At 34.7% G+C, this 17,615-nt stretch overlaps 2 protein-coding genes across 6 annotated transcripts in view; one reads left to right on the top strand and one right to left on the bottom strand.

Annotated features, from left to right (window-relative positions):
• Nucleotides 1–1,110: 1,110 nt before the first annotated feature.
• Nucleotides 1,111–10,472, top strand: Pep_0 (zinc finger protein on ecdysone puffs). Of its 3 annotated transcripts, XM_011182305.3 has the most exons (5): nucleotides 1,115–1,286; nucleotides 2,466–2,619; nucleotides 2,746–3,094; nucleotides 6,007–6,224; nucleotides 8,295–10,472. In XM_011182305.3, the coding sequence occupies exons 2-5, from the start codon at nucleotides 2,609–2,611 to the stop codon at nucleotides 9,772–9,774; spliced, it is 2,058 nt and encodes a 685-aa protein (XP_011180607.1). In that variant the 5' UTR covers nucleotides 1,115–1,286; nucleotides 2,466–2,608; the 3' UTR covers nucleotides 9,775–10,472. The 3 variants fall into 3 exon arrangements, with proteins under 3 accessions (XP_011180609.1, XP_011180607.1, XP_011180608.1); XM_011182307.3 differs by lacking the exon at nucleotides 6,007–6,224 and having other exon boundaries at nucleotides 1,111–1,286; nucleotides 8,295–8,671; XM_011182306.3 differs by lacking the exon at nucleotides 2,466–2,619.
• A 3,137-nt stretch (nucleotides 10,473–13,609) lies between these two features.
• LOC105211048 (prostaglandin D2 receptor) overlaps nucleotides 13,610–17,615 on the bottom strand; it is a 32,302-nt gene continuing 28,296 nt past the window's right edge. For all 3 annotated transcript variants that reach the window (XM_029039498.2, XM_011182311.3, XM_029039497.2), the window contains exons 3-6: nucleotides 15,678–15,894; nucleotides 15,334–15,526; nucleotides 13,920–14,206; nucleotides 13,610–13,864 (exon numbers count right to left, since the gene is read on the bottom strand). In XM_029039498.2, coding sequence (XP_028895331.2) covers nucleotides 13,616–13,864; nucleotides 13,920–14,206; nucleotides 15,334–15,526; nucleotides 15,678–15,894 — 946 coding nt within the window. In that variant the 3' untranslated portion in view covers nucleotides 13,610–13,615. The remainder of the gene's footprint in view (nucleotides 13,865–13,919; nucleotides 14,207–15,333; nucleotides 15,527–15,677; nucleotides 15,895–17,615) is intronic.

Below are 17,615 nucleotides of genomic sequence, written 5' to 3'. Positions count from 1 at the left end.
ATACCATATATATTCAACATAATAAAGTTTCCAAGATTTAGTTAAATGTTCAATACTTCCACCATCTACTCATACAAAATACTTTTTATATAAATTCATGAAATGCAGTCTCCGTCTCCACAAAGTGCCAAGGCATAATAATTTATATTCCAATCACTGCTATATAATAAAGATATAGCTTTTATATATTAATTTTCCAGCAATATGAACGTCTTTTAACCATATTCGTTCGTCTAGGATTGGGGAAGTTTAGTAACTTACTGCAATTCACGTACATAACCTCTATTACTTGGTATGCAGATTTACGTGTGAGAATATATACATGTAATTACTATACTTATTAGTATGTGTAACGGCTTCAGGCAAATATGTCTACTGTAAGAAATTATTAAACTTGGACTCACCGAGTACTTGAAAAACCATATAATTCCGCATTATTGGCGTATCTATAGCAAAATATATTAATATATTAAGAATTCAGTATTGCAAAAGCCATTACCAATAACCAATTACCTTTGAACCGCCATTTCCGTACGTGCAAAAGGCTGCGTTTGCATGCACGCAGTTCTGGAATAGTTTCATTTGTAAATTTCGGATTATTATGCATACCTATATAATAATTTGCAACTTGAACTAGAACAAAAACAATTTTTTTAAAGAAATAAACTAATTTTTACTTAAGAATTATTAAACGATAAAATTTGAGATCCGCTTGCATCGCAGCTTTCTGAAAACTACTGACAGCTCTTCTTTTTCCGCCAAAAAAATGTATTCCACAGAGTTGCAACAAGTAATAAATTCTTGTCTCAACGGAGCAACTTTCGTAGCTAATATTTAAAAACACAATAATATTATGAAATCAAACAAAAATTACAAAGCGCACATTACCTCCGTAAATAACACGCATAAATGTTTTTACAAATGCGAAAAATCTTTCCAAAAACTAATAATTATACAAAACAGTTCTCAGTAACATCGTACGCGAAGTGTGAACACACTGTAATCAATACTTCGAAATTTTAGAAAATTATCAAGCTGGCAATGCTTTGCGGCTACTCGCTCGTTTGCCGCTGCCAGACGATTGCTTTCGAAGTTTTCCGTACACTGTCGTTTGTTCATTCGTTCTTCGTTCGTTGCTCGTGTAGTACTTGTGCGTGAGCGCGGTTTTGTTCATAGAAAAAAAAATTACACCGTCGCCATTTTTAATTTTCTTCAATTGAAGAAAAAATTGTGAAATTTGGAATTATATCTTGAAATAAGACTGAAAGTTAATTCTTCGTCAGAAGGTAAGTTAAAATTATACAGCAAATAGTTTTATATTACATTGCAATACTTTTTTCTCTATGGTATGGGTTCTTCGCATAGACTTTGGTATGTATACTTGTGAAAATGATATTGATTTTTTCTAGTGGAATACTTGTAATTTTAACTGGTTATAAGAATTTAATTGCCTTGTTTTACATGCTTACATAAATTGCATGCTTGTGTTTTAGCTAAATCGAGTTTTCAAGAAATGGAAAAATCCTTGGTGTATTGACCTATACGCTAAGGAAAAGTACAGTCAGCTATGAAACTAGTAATTTTCAAGGGTCTATTTAAAGTGGCCGGTTAATAGCTACGTGTTATACATACAAACTTGTGCGCTAATTTTTTGTATTTGTAAATTTTGTTTTCCATTTGTGTTGTATGCAATAAAAACAAATATGAATGCAATTTGGAGTTTAGATAACTAGCAATCAAAGGCGCCATCTTGTTTTCGCCTTCTAATATTTTCCTTTTTTTACATCCCTCGTTTATGTGCAAGTTTTGTGTGTGTATACAGTATACTACTTGTTTGACAAGTTCTCGCAAAATTATGGTGAAAATTGTTATAATGTGACTCAACCAGTGATTGTTGTAGATAACATTCTAGAAAAAAATAATTGTGAAAGTTTTCTCTACATATTTTATATCTCCAAACTTGTTATATGCCGGCCGGTCTATTGTTATTTGTCCAAAAACTATAAGTTTGTATATGTAAAGTTCAAATCTATGCACATCATGTTGAACGTGATTAATGAATTTCAGTCAAAATGAGGTTATTCACATTTGTATTTGTGTTTTAAGCCATTTTGCTTTAACAGGGCAACAATATTCATTCGTTCGGATACACTGGCGAATGAATATTCATTCGTTCACTCCTTTTTTTGAGTGTGTATTAACGATTTTGTTGTACACTACATTCGTTCGCGCGGAAAATAAGTGTACATACACAAATTGAAGAAAAAAAGCGGTTGTACTTGCTTTTACATTGGTAGTAGACATAAAATTTATTGTAATGCTTTGTTTTAGCGCAAACTAACAATTTTCCGAATTTCTTTACTACTAAATTCCATTGTAAATTATTACACTACTGAAAAAAAAAAATATAGTTTAATTGCTGGTAATTTAAAGTGCATATTTGTGCTATTCTTTTTGTTTTTCAGATATATTACAAGCATTTGCATTTAGCTAATCCTCTGAAAATAAGACTAATAAAGTGCTAGCTTTCACGCTTGTTCCAAATTAGTTAATAATTATTATTTCAACTTTTCGGAAATTCTAAATTTTTAAAATTTTGCAAAGACAAATGTCTCCCAGGTATGCAGTAAAGACTATGCGGCTTTAGCGGCATTTATATATTTTCATAACCATATACGTTTTATTTAATTTAATTTGTATTGTAAAATAATATACTAATTTGTTTGCAAACCTTTTATTTTATAGCGTTAAACAGGTTAATAGCAACACAAATAATAAAATGGCATTCCGTGGTAATCAGAATCGCAACCGCAATTTTGGCGGCAACAACTATGGTGGTGGCCCAATGGGTGGTGCCAATCGCATGGGTAACATGAACATGTCGCCATGGGACACACCAAATGCCGGTGGTAACTTTGGCGGTGGTGGCAACATGCGCCAAGGCGGCGGTGGCCAAGGCATGAACGCTCAGGCTATTAATTTGGCCAACAATTTGTTGAACAACTTGTTCAGAAACCAAAATCCACCATCACTGTTGGATCTGCCACGCGGCGGTGGTGGCGGTATGGGCAATCGCAATCAACGCGGCGGACCGGTATGTATATGATTTTTTTTCGCTTTAACACATTTTAAGTTTTAGTTCTCTTATTAAAGTTAATTATTTATTTTACGTTAGTGTAAAGACTGAATGCAGACAAGAACAACAGTTCTGCAGAAATGCTAACAAATGTATAGCATGTGTGTGGTAGATAAGTGAAAAATTAATGTAGAAAGAGGAAAACTGTTAACTACGTTTACACTCGTTAATTTCGGCTTAAATGTTTACTAGTTTTGTGAGTTTGTCACAGAGGAGATTGTTATTTAAATAATATTAGCTTTATTATCAACTTGAAGAAAGTCTTTAAACTATTTCAAATTTATTTGTCAAATATTTTCAGAAGATATAATATAAATATTGTGTTTTTCAAGTAATTGAATTTGTAATATAAAATTATCTATTTTTAGTTCATTGGCTAACAGATTAACCTAATCTAACTTTTAATATAAAATAATTACAATAAAAGTTTTCTCAATTTCTGCCACACATGCGTTATACAAAGTAGCTATTAATTTTATACTTAACATGTTAGTATTTTGTAAAAAAAAAATTATAACACTTGAACTCTTCCATAAAAAACTAAAAAAAAATATATATATATTGAAGAGTTTTAACGAAAAATACTATACTTAGTAAACCTTTTGAATTTAACGTGTAGTTTTTTTATATTTTTCATCTATTCAAATTGCAAATTATAAATTAATACGAATTGTAAAAGGATTGTGCATTGGAGGCTTTCAAGTAAAAAAGCATTTTTTCCATTTTAAATGCTATATTTTTATATTACACAAGAGAAGAGATGAAATTATATTGTATTAGTGCACAATTTTTTTAGCAGTACCATTAAATGTACCTTATAATTTTCCTATATAACAATAAGAAAAAGTACACTTAGTTGTAATATGAATTGTATGCAATATTGTTGTGCAATACAACTGAATGCTGCAACCACAGATGATACTTTTAGCTCTTTTAGTTTCTTCAACTATTAACTTTAAGCCACTGTCAAAAACAGCGTATTTCATAAAATGTATATTTTATAATTTAAGACTTACAAACAAAATTATTTTGTTGTACTTTATACGCTGTATAATGCCAAGTTTCTAATTAGCAATTGTTTACTTTCTTTTATTCTCTTCTCCATATATATATGTACAAAACCAAAACAAAACAAAAACCCCAAAATCGCATTGAACTCTGAACCTTCAATTTGTTCAAATGTTCCAACTGACGCGTGTCGATTGTGATCGAAAATATTGCAAACGCATTGATGCGGTTATGTTTCGCGTTCTGATAATGCGTATGCCGTTGTTGTTATTATTGCTGTTTTGTAATCGCTTGCGTTATATATGCGTTATCACGCAACAAATGTCAAATGGTTTTCGAATTTCTTTTACACAACAAAAAAAAAAACATATTTTCCTACCCCAAAATATATAATTGTAATCGAAAATCATATAATTGTACATGAACGCAAATGCGAACAAACACAAACAAACACATTTATGGCATTTACGCTATTCAAATGCAACGCTGCATAACTGCCTACTGCCTACAAATGCAAATACTGATCGAATGTAAATGTTGCAACCGATGTCTCTTCAACGTGTTGGTGCGTATCACAACTACTGTTTCACACACACAAAAACGATCGGTCGATGATGATCTCTGCCTACTCTACTGCTTGTTTTAAACTGCTACAACATGTACACTACTGGTCTGGTGCTTCTTCAACGATTCTTTATTGCAATGCAAATGCTGGTGACTCAAAAACGAAACAAAAAAAAATACGAAAAAACAAACCTGTATGAAATTTTTTTAAAACCAAAATTATTTCAAACCATTATAATGTTATGTTATGACAAAAAAAAAAATCGAAACCAAAACGAAAATATTGAACTACAAATGAAATCTGCTATGCTAATGAAATGATGCAACGTGCTTTCCCGTACCAAATTACAATTGTTCGCATAAATGTGTATTTTTAAAATGTCTAATCACACCATGATGGGTTATTTCAAAAATCTGATATGATATATGCAATGAAAATTTCAACGATTCTATTTGAATACCTTAATTAAAAACTTCAATAATATAAATGTTATCTCATCAAATATACAAATATATATATATACATATATATCCATATATGTATACACGCACACACGCGCTCATGCATGATGCCATTTCGGCTAATCCTGTGCCAATGTGCATGTGTGTTGCTGATGCCATTGCTGCTCTCCGCCATCCAACCAAACCGTCTACACACTTTAAATGCTCCATATTTTTGTTGATTGCCAAATATGCCAACGAACTGACACATCTTATAATCGAAATATGATAATATAACAAATATGAAAAATTAATTCATTAAACAAACTAAACTGTATATCTGATATTGTACTATGTGTTCTACGAATATTTAAACATTTTAACTATGTATGCTATTACATATCTATATACAATATTGTAACTACTGATCAATACGAAAACAAATATCTTCAACGATATCACGAAAAAATACAAAAATGTGTTATTGCGCCACTGCTCACATATAATTTCTACGACGATGTTGAATTGTGCTGCGAAAATATAAAAAAAATATCGAATATTGAAATGCAAAATGTATATATTAAATTTGTGTTCTAAAACATGCAAACTAATGTGAAATTTATATAATCTATTATGAAAATGTTTGCAAAAAATCTGTGCATTTCTTTAATACGCTACATTTTTATTGTGTATGCCTTCAAAAAACAAACAAATATTGTTTCTTTCAATATGTGGAAACAAATTGCAAAAATTCAAACATGTTTCCAATACCAAAAAATGTGTGCGCATATATTTTCAAAATATATCCTATGCATATAATTATAAAAACAAATCACATAACATTTATAACAAAAAAGATGGTCAATCGTGGTGCTCCTGGCAATCGCATTAATAATCGCCGTGCTCAAGGAGGTTTTCAAAACCGTGGCCCAGCTGGTGCTAAATCAGCACAAAAGCAAGGCGCTGGCGGCATTCGCAAGCAGAATGCTTTCGATCGTGCCAAGAAACTTTTGGCTAAAAATGCCAACAATAACAAAAAGAAGGATTCCGCTTCTGGCGATAAGAAAACTGAGAGGTAAGCGTTTTTTCACAAACAAAAACAAAAAGAATTTTCAACAAGTTTTTTACAACAATTTCAATTTCGAACCAAAACAAAAATATTTACATAATAATTAAAAAAAAAAAACCTACATCATTTTTAAGCCAACTATAATGCAATATATCTATATATATATAAACATATATAAATGGGGATTCCTCTATATAACCCAATATACATTTTACTATATAAGCATTTCCACTTTCTATGCCATTTATATATATATTGTTAATTAAATATGGGTGGGTTGTTGTAACTACCCTTGTCACAAAAGCAATGTTTACCCATAATTGCAACTAGTGATTTTACATATAGATATGCATGGGGGGACAAGTTGATGTTGATGATGATAGATGATGATGATAAAAAGCCTGTAGGTGGGAATGTGGGTTCTGGGCGGGATGAAAAATCATGAAATTTAACGGCGTTTTGTTTTTTTATTATTTTTATTTTAATATATATTATATAACATTTTATCTATATATCTATTTGTATGCACATACTGATTTTATTTTCTTAAATTACAGTTTTATATATGCTAAACATTTTTTATTTTATTTGTTAACCACCCGTTGCGCATTTTCCACCTATATACTGTCTTATCATCAAAATGCGTATTACAGGCTAACGTGAATTTATTTACACACAAATAATATGGATTGTTTGATTTATGAGCGACTATAAAGTTCAGTCAATGTGAAGCGAAACCACAAAAGTTCAAAGTGTATAGTGTTTTGTGATTCAAAATTTCAAAAAGTTAAACAATCGTATATTAGCTAATTTGAATTGTTATACCAGCCAATGTAAACCGAAACCACAAATGTTCAAAATGTGTTTTAGTGTTTGGTGATTCATAAGAAATTAAAAAATTGTATTTTAGCTGTTTTCAGCTGTGATTCGCTGCAAATAAACTGATGTTCATTAGCGTTAGACAAGGTTGCATTATTGCAGCATAAATTCTAGTTGCAGTGTTTTCATTAAACATAAAATAAATTTTTGGAGAATTTTGTTTAATTCAACTGTCGCTCGTAATTCAAAGAATAAATATATATATATTATTTGTTTTAGATAAAAAAAGTTGTGTACGGTTTTAAAGTGATTTAAATACGGAAGAAATATTCTAAATTTGTACGAAACATCCTTTTTTTAAAGTGGAGTATTTAATGAAATATATTGAAAAAAAAATTTAATTTGTTTTTTATCAATAAAAAAAATCACTTTAAGACTTGGAGAATATTTTACTAGGAGTGTGTTAAAATGTGAAACTGAAATGAATGTTGGATTTATAATATGGGTATAAAGATTTGCTAATTATAGCAATTTTTTTACTGCAAAAAAATCTGTAATTATTAAAAGAGAAAAAAATGCAGATTATAATATAATGAAATTTTCATAATAAAAAAACTATTTTGAATATTAAATAATTCTTTACGCATTTAAAAAATGCAAAGGATCCGAAATTCGTTAATTTATTTAATTGTATTGACAAAAATTGAGTACTATCGCAATACTTCAGATCATAGTTAACTTTTAACCCTTTTTATTCACTAATATTTGTTTAAAGAAAAAAAATTAATCATTATTCACATTACTGGATTCTTCCATGCCATCTTTCTTAGTACAATCTAGCAAGCTATAAAGTTCAAACTTCCTCAGCTGCTTGTAATATCCATCAAATCGCAGAATTCATTGAACTATAATTGAACGCTATCTTGCGGTAGAATTCCTTGTTTATTACTCAAATCCATACGCATACCATCATTCGTATTGTCTTCAAATTTAACACACGCCTAATGTAATATTTAGTACACATTATCATTGAAAAACGCCGCGTTTCCCCCCACCTATTTTTTATAAAAGAGTATTTTACATCCTTAATTCTATGTATTACAGCAAAATATTTATTTATGCAGAAAACTAATATTTCTCTTTTCTATGTATATTTCCATTTCTATCAACTCTAAAAACTCTCAAAACAAAACAAAAATCGAACGAAATTGTTTTGTGTGTGTGTGTGTGTGTGAATTAATTTCACAACAACAACAGCAAGGAGTCACCCTATGCCAGCGTACCCAACGACATGTTCTACTGTCATTTGTGTAAGAAGCATATGTGGGATGCCAACTCGTTCGAGAATCACATTAAGGGTCGCACACATTTAATGATGCGCGAGGGCATTGAGGAGAGCTATCGCCTAAAGGCCAATATGATACGCCAAGAGGCCAAGATCGCTGAGCAATTGAAATCGATTGAATTGGATCGTTTGAAGCGCATGGGCAAGACCAAGCAACGCCAATTGGAATACTGTACTATGTGCGATCTGAACTTCCATGGTCATATTTCGGCGCATCGTAAATCGGAGGGTCATTTGAGTTTGAAGAAATTCTTGCATCCAAAATGTATTGAATGCAATAAGGAATTCGCTACACGCATCGATTACGACACACATTTGTTGTCGGCTGATCACTTGCAAAAGGCCGCCGAGAAGAATACCAAGGTTGGTGAACGTAAACGCAATACATTGACGATTCATACCGAAGAGGAGGAGTCGAAGGACTTGCGTCCACCACAAAAGAAGAGGAAGAAGCCCGTCACCAAGAAGCCAGAGGGTGAAGGTGAAATTAAGAAGGAGGGTGAAGAGGCTGCTGAAGGCGAAGAGGCCGAAGGTGAAGAGGCTGAGAAGAAAGAGGGTGAAGAGGGCGCCGATGAAACCAAAGAGGGCGAGGACTTGAATGAAACACAAGAAGAGGAGGAAGTTGCTTTGCCCGTCGATCCTGAGGATTGCATTTTGGACTTCTCCGATGGTGATGAGATACCAACTGAAGTCGACACACGTCTGCCCAAATACAATTGGACACGTCCAGTTGGTTCCGGTCTCATTACGAAATTGGAGTGCTTCGAGTGCTCGCTATGCGGTAAATTCTTCGATACAGAGAAGACCGTTGAGGTGCATTCTCGCACTGTAACTCACCACCGCAACTTCTTGAAGTTCATCAATGAGAAGGCGAGCGATACCAAGATTGCACAAAAACGCGCCGCCGCCGCCCTTGAGGAGAATGAGCGCAAGAAGCGCAAGCTGGAGGAAGCTGAAGCAGCTTCCACTGAGGTTAAAGTGGAGAATGGTGAAGACGGTGAGGGTGGTGAGGCCGCCGAGGGTGAGTTGTACGATCCATCCGAGGCCACCGGTGATGATGAAGATGTTGAGATGAATGAAAATGGTGAAGGCGGTGAAGGTGAGGAGGGCGATGAAGAGTGTGCCGGTGACGAAGAAATGGAGGCACAAGAACAAGAAGGCGAAGCCGAACCTGAGGTCGAACCCGAGCCTGAGCCAGAGCCCGAACCAGAGCCAGTCAAAGAACAACCGAAGCCCGAGCCCGTCAAGACACCAGTCAAACCTGCTCCAGTAACACCAGCACCAGTCACACCTGCAGCTGAAGCATCGCCGGCCAAGAAAGCAACACCAGCTCGCGCTCCACCAAAAGCAACGCCGCGTGGTCGTGGACGTGGTCGCTACAATCGCTACTAAGCAGAGAGTTTGAGTGTGAACATATTTATGGACGGACGTGTTGTGCATTCGTCAATATTAAGACACTTTTTAAACTTTATCAACAACAACAACAACAACAAAATATAGCATAACTTATTACTAGAAAAAAAAAATAAAGAAATTATTTCCATTATTTAAGTTTAGTTGTACTACTTTCCAACAAATTATACATAAAAACAAACAAACTTTATGTTTTGCAACTTGACAAGATATAAATAATAAACACAAAAAATATAAATTCAATTTTCAATTCTACACTAACAATTTATTCTACCTTAATTAATTGCAATCTTCATTAGCTGTAATCATATTCACTTAAAGAACTGTCGGAAAATTAATATTTGATTGAAATATTCGAGTAAATATTCTACTCTAGAAACAACAAAAACAATGAAAATTATTTAAATTGATAAATACAACAAAAGCCAGTAAAAGTTGTCGAAAAGAAGACAGACAAAGAGTGAGGAGCAGCGCACACATGCAGGCTTCTTTGCAAATGCGTGAATGAGTGTAGGAAGCGATTGTCATGTGTGTGTGTGGTGATGTGATGATGTACATCACAAGCCGTAGTAGTGAGGTACACTGGATTTGCTGTATTATTATGCATTATAAAATGTAAAAGCATATTTTAAGAGGTAAATAAAAGAACCTTTAGATGTATAATATATAAAAAAAGACTTCTGCTGTGTTTTTGTTATTGCTGTGGAGAGGGATTAAAAAAAACTTAAATACTAGATGGATTCTGCTGGATTTTGAGTTGAATTTGCATTCTATTAGAATCCAAGGAGCCGATAGTTTCTCTTCTGCAATCGACCGATTTGCATGGTTGATCGTTTCAAAGGTGTTGGGTACTGTAACACCGCACAGGCTATGTTATTGCCTATTATCGGTTGAGGTTTTGTAACTATTATCCGGACACTAATTAACGTCTAGTTGTCATCGAAGTCATCTAACGGTTCTACGTTAACAGAACTGGATTTTAACCGTTAAAGGACTATTATTTCGACGGTCTCACACCTATTGGATCGGTAAGTTGTATTATTTTCAGGAGTGCTATCGATCGGTAGTTCTTAACTGGGTGAAATATGGGCTGTTTCGTTTACAGAGACCCACTTGTCATGGGGACGGATGTTGATGAGTTGGTAAGTGAGTTCAATATGATCGTAAATTTTATTTTCGATACGGTTTCAATGATTTCGACGTAAAATTTTCGATCGAAACGGATCCAATGATTAGGCCCTATATATTTATTTACTGGAAAACGGATAGATGTCGGGAGATATGTCTCGGCTCTGTTGGTCTCTTCCGATTCTCCAGATTTTCACTTAAAGATATTCTTTGCTCTGTGGTAATTTAACGCAACAACAACCTCTACATTAGAGACCCGTAATTTATTTAGCTAAAAGGAAGTTATATTGATGTTAAACGATAATCTTGTTATTATACCCTGAACAGGGTATATTAAGATTGTCACGAAGTTTGTAACACCCAGAAGAAAGCGTCGGAGGTCCTATAAAGTATATATATATAAATGATCAGTATGTTGAACTGAGTCGATTTAGCCATGTCCGTCTGTCTGTATATATACGAACTAGTCCTTCAGTTTTTAAGACATCGTTTTGAAATTTTGCAGATGTTATTTTCTCTTCAAGAAGCTGCTCATTTGTCGGAACTGCCGATATCGGACCACTATATCATATAGCTGCCATACAAACTGAACGATCGGAATCAATGGTTTGTCTGGAAAACTTCCGTATTTTACTACATATCTTCACGAAATTTGGGTGTGAGTTATTGTTCATAGAAATAATATAATCTCCGAAGAAATTGTTCAGATCGGTTCACTATAACATATAGCTGCCAAACAAACTGAAAGATCGGAATCAGTGGCTTGTATGGAAAATTTTCGCATTTGACGTGGTATCTTCACGAAATTTGACATGGATTACTGCTTAAGGTAATAATATTATCTCCGATGAAATTGTTCAGATCGGTTAACTATATAACCTTAATGTTTCTAGCAAATAACCCGGCTAAAAAGAATTAGTAAAATGTTTTCTTTTTTTTTCTTACGTCTTTAGATTTGCTTAAACACATAGTTACTAAAAGAAATGCACCTGTGAAGGGTATATTAGCTTCGGTACAGCCGAAGTTAACGTTTTTTCTTGTTTTTTATTTTTGAGTCCTCTAAGGTGTTATGTTGACCACTAATACCTTAGAGACAGTTGTTGTATTTCGAGGTTTATATAGTTTTTTTTGTTGTAAACGCAAAAAACGGCATTCCTTACGGCTTAGGACCAACAAAAGAGCAGCCCTGCAACGTGATGGATGAAAAAAATATTGATGATTTATGCTTATAGTTCCTTAAGATAAGTATGTTTAATCATCAGGACATATGTATATAATATGTACTGTTGGAGCGCAGAAAACGAAACTACCATTATAGTTTATTGTTCGAAATTCCTAGTAGACAATTCAAGAAGTAGTCATCTTTCGATCGATCTGTTTTCATTTGGCAAAAATTTTCGAAAAATACCCTGAATGTCGGATCTACGGGCCCGGTCAAAACTCGATAAAAGTATTTAGGAAATGTTTTTCTGTCGATTCGGGAAATTCCGAACGCTTTAATATTCTCTTATTAGTTTAGTTAATTCCAAGACATACTTCAGAATTAAAAAAGAAGTTCCTCCCTACCTTTTAAAAATCTGCAGTGGAGGTAAAATTTGGAAGGAAATTTTTATGAAATTGACTTCTATTGTCATTTCAATAGGTCGAGTTATGGAGAACTTCGAATTATGGAAATTCCACTGTTATAACAAAAATATATATGTAAATATCCAAATTATACAAACTTTTAATGAAAATCAGGACTCTTTAATTGAATATTAGGGGACTCAAATCAGCTATTTAAAGTTTAAACTAAAAGTATTGTAATTTCTGAAATTCATTAAGATTGTAGCTCAATTAAGAACAGAAAAACTGTGAAAAGTTAACAAACTGGCCAGAAATCGCCATAGAAAACATTAGTCATCGATTGTGTAAGCACGGGTTTAGTCAAAGAAATATTTTTATTGAGCAAATATATTCCAGTATCTCTATAGTGTTACGTTTGTGTATTAGAATGAGCTTACGCAAATATTTTTTTTTATTTAAGTATATTAAAAATATTAATTTATTTACAATTGTTGGTATGTAATTGATTGGTATATAATCAAACATTATTTCATACTTTATAAGTACCGTATTTCGAATTTATTTACAACTTACAAGTTAATATACATTTATAGGTAGGTGTATGTGTATCGAACTACAGATTCGTATTTAAAAGTAGTATTTATAATTCATATACTTATGTATATTTACTCGCGTGGAGTTCAACGATGGCGAAAAAATATCAGTTTGTAAATTTTGTTTTTGTTTTTGTGCTTTTTTCTATACAACTTGTGCTTTGTGCACGCTTAAGCACTTATTACAATAACAATAATAAATTTTTTGGGATTTTTAGAATACTACTTTTTAAGTACAAATTTACATTGAAATACTCTTAAATGTCTTTTGGGAGTAATTTTATTTTAATTTCATTTATGTCTAATCATTTGGTTTTGTTCGTTCTGCATTCACACCAATTCAACAAAAACTCGCCAATATAGCAGCCATTACAAGCATTTCCAACGTTCATTTCTTAAACAATACTAAATACACTTTCACTTTTCATTAAAAAATAAAAAAAAAATAAGTATGGAGTAAAAAAAAATATATTAATTTATGTTTATATCTAGAAATACAAAATACTTGTGCGCGCCGGCATGCGCTACGAATCTCAGTTCAGTCCACAGTCCGATGTATTCTGTTCGATGGTTGTGCGCAGCCGACTCTGATCACTCTGCGAGCGTCGCAGTTCGCAGCGACAGCGCTTGAAGCAGCCCAGAATGTAGGAGTGCTTCGTTCGGCTGAGCACATAAATGTACGGGTCCGAGGTGAAGTGCAACGCCATCAGCACATCGGCCAAAATGAAGAAGGGATGCGCCTTCGGCACACGATTCGGTAGTATGGCCATCGGTATGGCAATCTGTGGAGCGTAAAGCATTAATAATGCGCTCAACCACTAGCGGCTCATCACTTACCATTTGCGGCATCCAACAGATGACGAAGGAGATGCTCAGATATGCCATCAGTTTGGCGAATTTAATCTCATCCGGCGATGCGTCTGCTGTCATCGTCACACTATTGCTGTGATGATACAGCGAGGAGCCGCTACTCGGTTCACCCTCGATGCGACTCATGCTGCCCTTCTCACGATTCACCATGTCGTAGTGCATGTGTCGCTTGGTGGTGCGTGTGCGACCGATGAAGCAGAGCACCCGCGTCACGAACAAGTTACAAGCCACAATTACGACGCACAGAAGAGAGCCTGAAAGCAGTGTAAAAGCAATGAGTTTTATTTAGTGGATGAGTTGGGGGATGTTGGAGTGTCAATCAGAGGTAAAATACAGTGCTCCAGTTAAATTTGTGTTTGGAGCAAAGGTTATAATATACCGGTGGTAATGAAAAAACCGGCTGGTATAAAAAAATTGTATCGTTCGTTTCGCCTTTATGTAAAGACTGTTCTGATAGTTTATTCCTTTATCTGCAAAGGAAGTATTACTAATAAAACATGACTCTTGATGAGATCATCATCTGATACGTTTAAAGAAATCACAAGGAGTCCCTACCAGACCATTGTCTTTTGGGCAGAAGTGCTTGTAGACACACTGCTTCATAGTATGGCCTCCTTTAGAGAGGTATGTATTTACACCGACAGCAGAGCAGCAGTACTAGCATTGAAACCGATGACAGTGGGCTCCATGCTAATTAAGGATAGATTCAGGCTAGTGTAGGTATCCAGAAATCTTAGAAGAATTAACACAGGAATGGGCGCGTACTGGACTTACAGACATCGCTTGAACTCGCCAAGCGCTGGAAAACAATCAGTAACTGTGCAGTTGCGAGGTTCTCTTGGCCCGCAGTAGATCGTCAAAGGTCCTTTCTCTTAGCAAGATCCATCTATCATAGGTGTGTTTCCTGGACTGGTACGACTAGGGGTGCTTGCTGGACTGGGAGAGTAGGGATCCTGGCATTTTGCCAAATCTGTTTGGAGGAAGTGGAATCAACTAAGCAAGTAACACCTCGGTAAATACACCTTCGGCGAACCAAGGGAATTGGTTGGAATTGACATTAGACGACTCAAGAAATTTGTAACAGATTCCAAGCACTTTGACGAATCCTTAGATTTTCAAGAGAATCTTGAAATCTCGAAGTATAGCGCTCATAACTATCCAATTGATATCTTCCCGCATATGGAGATTTCTGCCTAATAACCTAACCTAACTTAACATGGAGTCCGAGGAAGTTTTCCTTATACTTCATATGAATGTTTAGAGAATGGAAAATGGCTTTCGACAAGCATCTACCCCTACTTCTAGTCTACCAGAAATACTAAATTATTTAACTAGTTAATCATTCAATCATTGGTCATATAATAATAACTCCAAAACTCACCGAAAAGCATAAACAACACCGAATATGTTTTATTCCAAAAGCCCTCGGCATCGCGATAACGCAAACATGTCGGATTCTTTGGATCGCTCTCATCGATGTAGGCGCCAAAACCGATGAAGGGTAGAAACGTGATAACGACCGCAATGAGCACCAGCGAATTGATAGTTTTGCGCACGAGCTCGTATGTGATGTGCTGCGTGGGTGGTGGGCGAAAAAATAATATGAATTTATATATGTTAGATATGTACATATATAATCGTGTATCATATATGGGACTATTATTGCCTTAATTTTTGTATGTGCGTGTATTATTTGCTCTAAAAATATCCAACTTATTTACCAACCTTATGATAGATGAACGGTCTGGCCAATGCCATCCAACGTTCAATGGCCATGACCGCCGCAATGCAACCGGAACTCAGGCCGAAGAAGCGACACAACACTTTCAATGTACAATCCCAACGCACGAATTCTTTGAACTCCTCTTTGGGCACATAAATCTTCAGCAGCATCGTTGTTAACATGCCGAGCAGGCCGATAAGGTTGTTTGACGCTAAGCAGCTGAAATAACGACAAATAGAAGAGAAAATCATAATATTTATTACGGCACTAAGATATGTTTATTGTGTGTAAGTATAAGGACATATAAGGATACACAGACGAGTATGGAGCAGCATAATGCCGTATGAAGGATGATGTTTATTTTTGTACTTGTCTAATAAAAAGCTGAGCGCAAAAGCATATAAAAAAATATGAAACTCGAGTGTGATGGAGTGTCCGGCACGGTGGCAGGACGACACTACTGCGTACAAAGCTAATGAAATTAAGGTGGACTGCTTCCAAGAAAGGCACACAAATTTTGTTAGCGCTTGAAACTTAAATACGAAGATTTAATAGGAAATTTTGTGCATTCAAAGAACTGTTTAAATTGGAAGAAACTGCAGCGGCTACGCTGGCTAGGTCACGTTGTTCGAATGTACGAAAGTGCTCTAGCTTTGAAAGTGTTCGATGCTGTCCCCGCTGTTGGAAGCCGAGGAAGCGGGAGACCTACGCTCCGTTGGAAGGACCAGGTGGAGAAAGACCTGGCTACAATAAATTGTTAATTCCGGCCTAGGTAAAATCTTAATGTGTAGAGTATTCTAATGACCCTTGGACCATAAACAGTGAAAATATTTTCTAATAAAATCCAAAAGTAGTTACAAGGTGCTTTCGGGCTTGTAGACCTATATACTTGTATAGTATTGGAGACGATCAAATAAATTCATCAAATTCTTAAGTGTATTGGTGTCGTCGGCTTTTGTCGGCTGGGCCTTAGAGCACATTCTTTGATTAACTGGGCTCGCTAATATAAATTACTAATATGAATAATTCAGAAAGGAACTGCAGAGCAGTCCAGAAAATAAAAATAAAATTGTGTGGATTATTTTCGGGTATTATATTTTTTCTTTGAACATAAACTGTATCAAAACGACGTCTTCAGTTGTTAGGTGGACCACCATAAATATTGAGGTGCTCCCTCCCCACGACAGTTTGTTCTACGTTATCGGAATTAACGAGGATTTTTATTCGGCCAATGATTGTCAAAGCAAGCCAAATTGAGATGTTTAATTATTATAGCAGAAGAATATATTTTTATATGTGACCACGTGAAATTTCAATGTTACTAGGCTCTACTAAATCACATACATTTTATATCAAAGCCATATTCAATAGATCGCTCTTGATAAATAAAAATATACACCATTCAACTTACTTTTACTACTCTTTCTCGCTCCCACTACTTCTCTATCTTTATCTGCCCTCTCGCCCTCCCTCATACCTTCTACCACTCTATCTTTATCTCCCTCTACCCCTGTATCTTTCTCTCTCTATTGGCCATAAATAATATTTTCCACAGATTATTTATGACCAGCATAACTTCACCTCATAACATGACAATCACATCAACAACATGTTCGATCTGCTCTCTCTCTCCAGCACATATGGGCAGGTGATTTCTTGATCGGCCAGTAGGGGGCGATAGCCTGCGTAATGTTCCAGAATTATGTGTTATTTTATAGCCAAGTGTGTGGCTACATAACCACCCATAAAGCATGGAGCGTAGTGTTCAGTGTAAAAAAAAAGGGAAAGTCCAAAGGTACACACATCTTCGTATGAAGATAGCGATATAATAAGGCGAACATAAAGCAAACAACATGCGGTTTTTATCACATTCGTCGAACTGTTTTATGCATTTTTGTTTTATTTTGCACGCCTGGTTGTTTGCCTAGCAAACATTTATG

This window comes from Zeugodacus cucurbitae, chromosome 4 (genome assembly GCF_028554725.1).
Source record: "Zeugodacus cucurbitae isolate PBARC_wt_2022May chromosome 4, idZeuCucr1.2, whole genome shotgun sequence".
Lineage (NCBI taxonomy): Eukaryota > Metazoa > Arthropoda > Insecta > Diptera > Tephritidae > Zeugodacus > Zeugodacus cucurbitae.
This window is presented reverse-complemented; position numbering and strand designations above follow the sequence as displayed.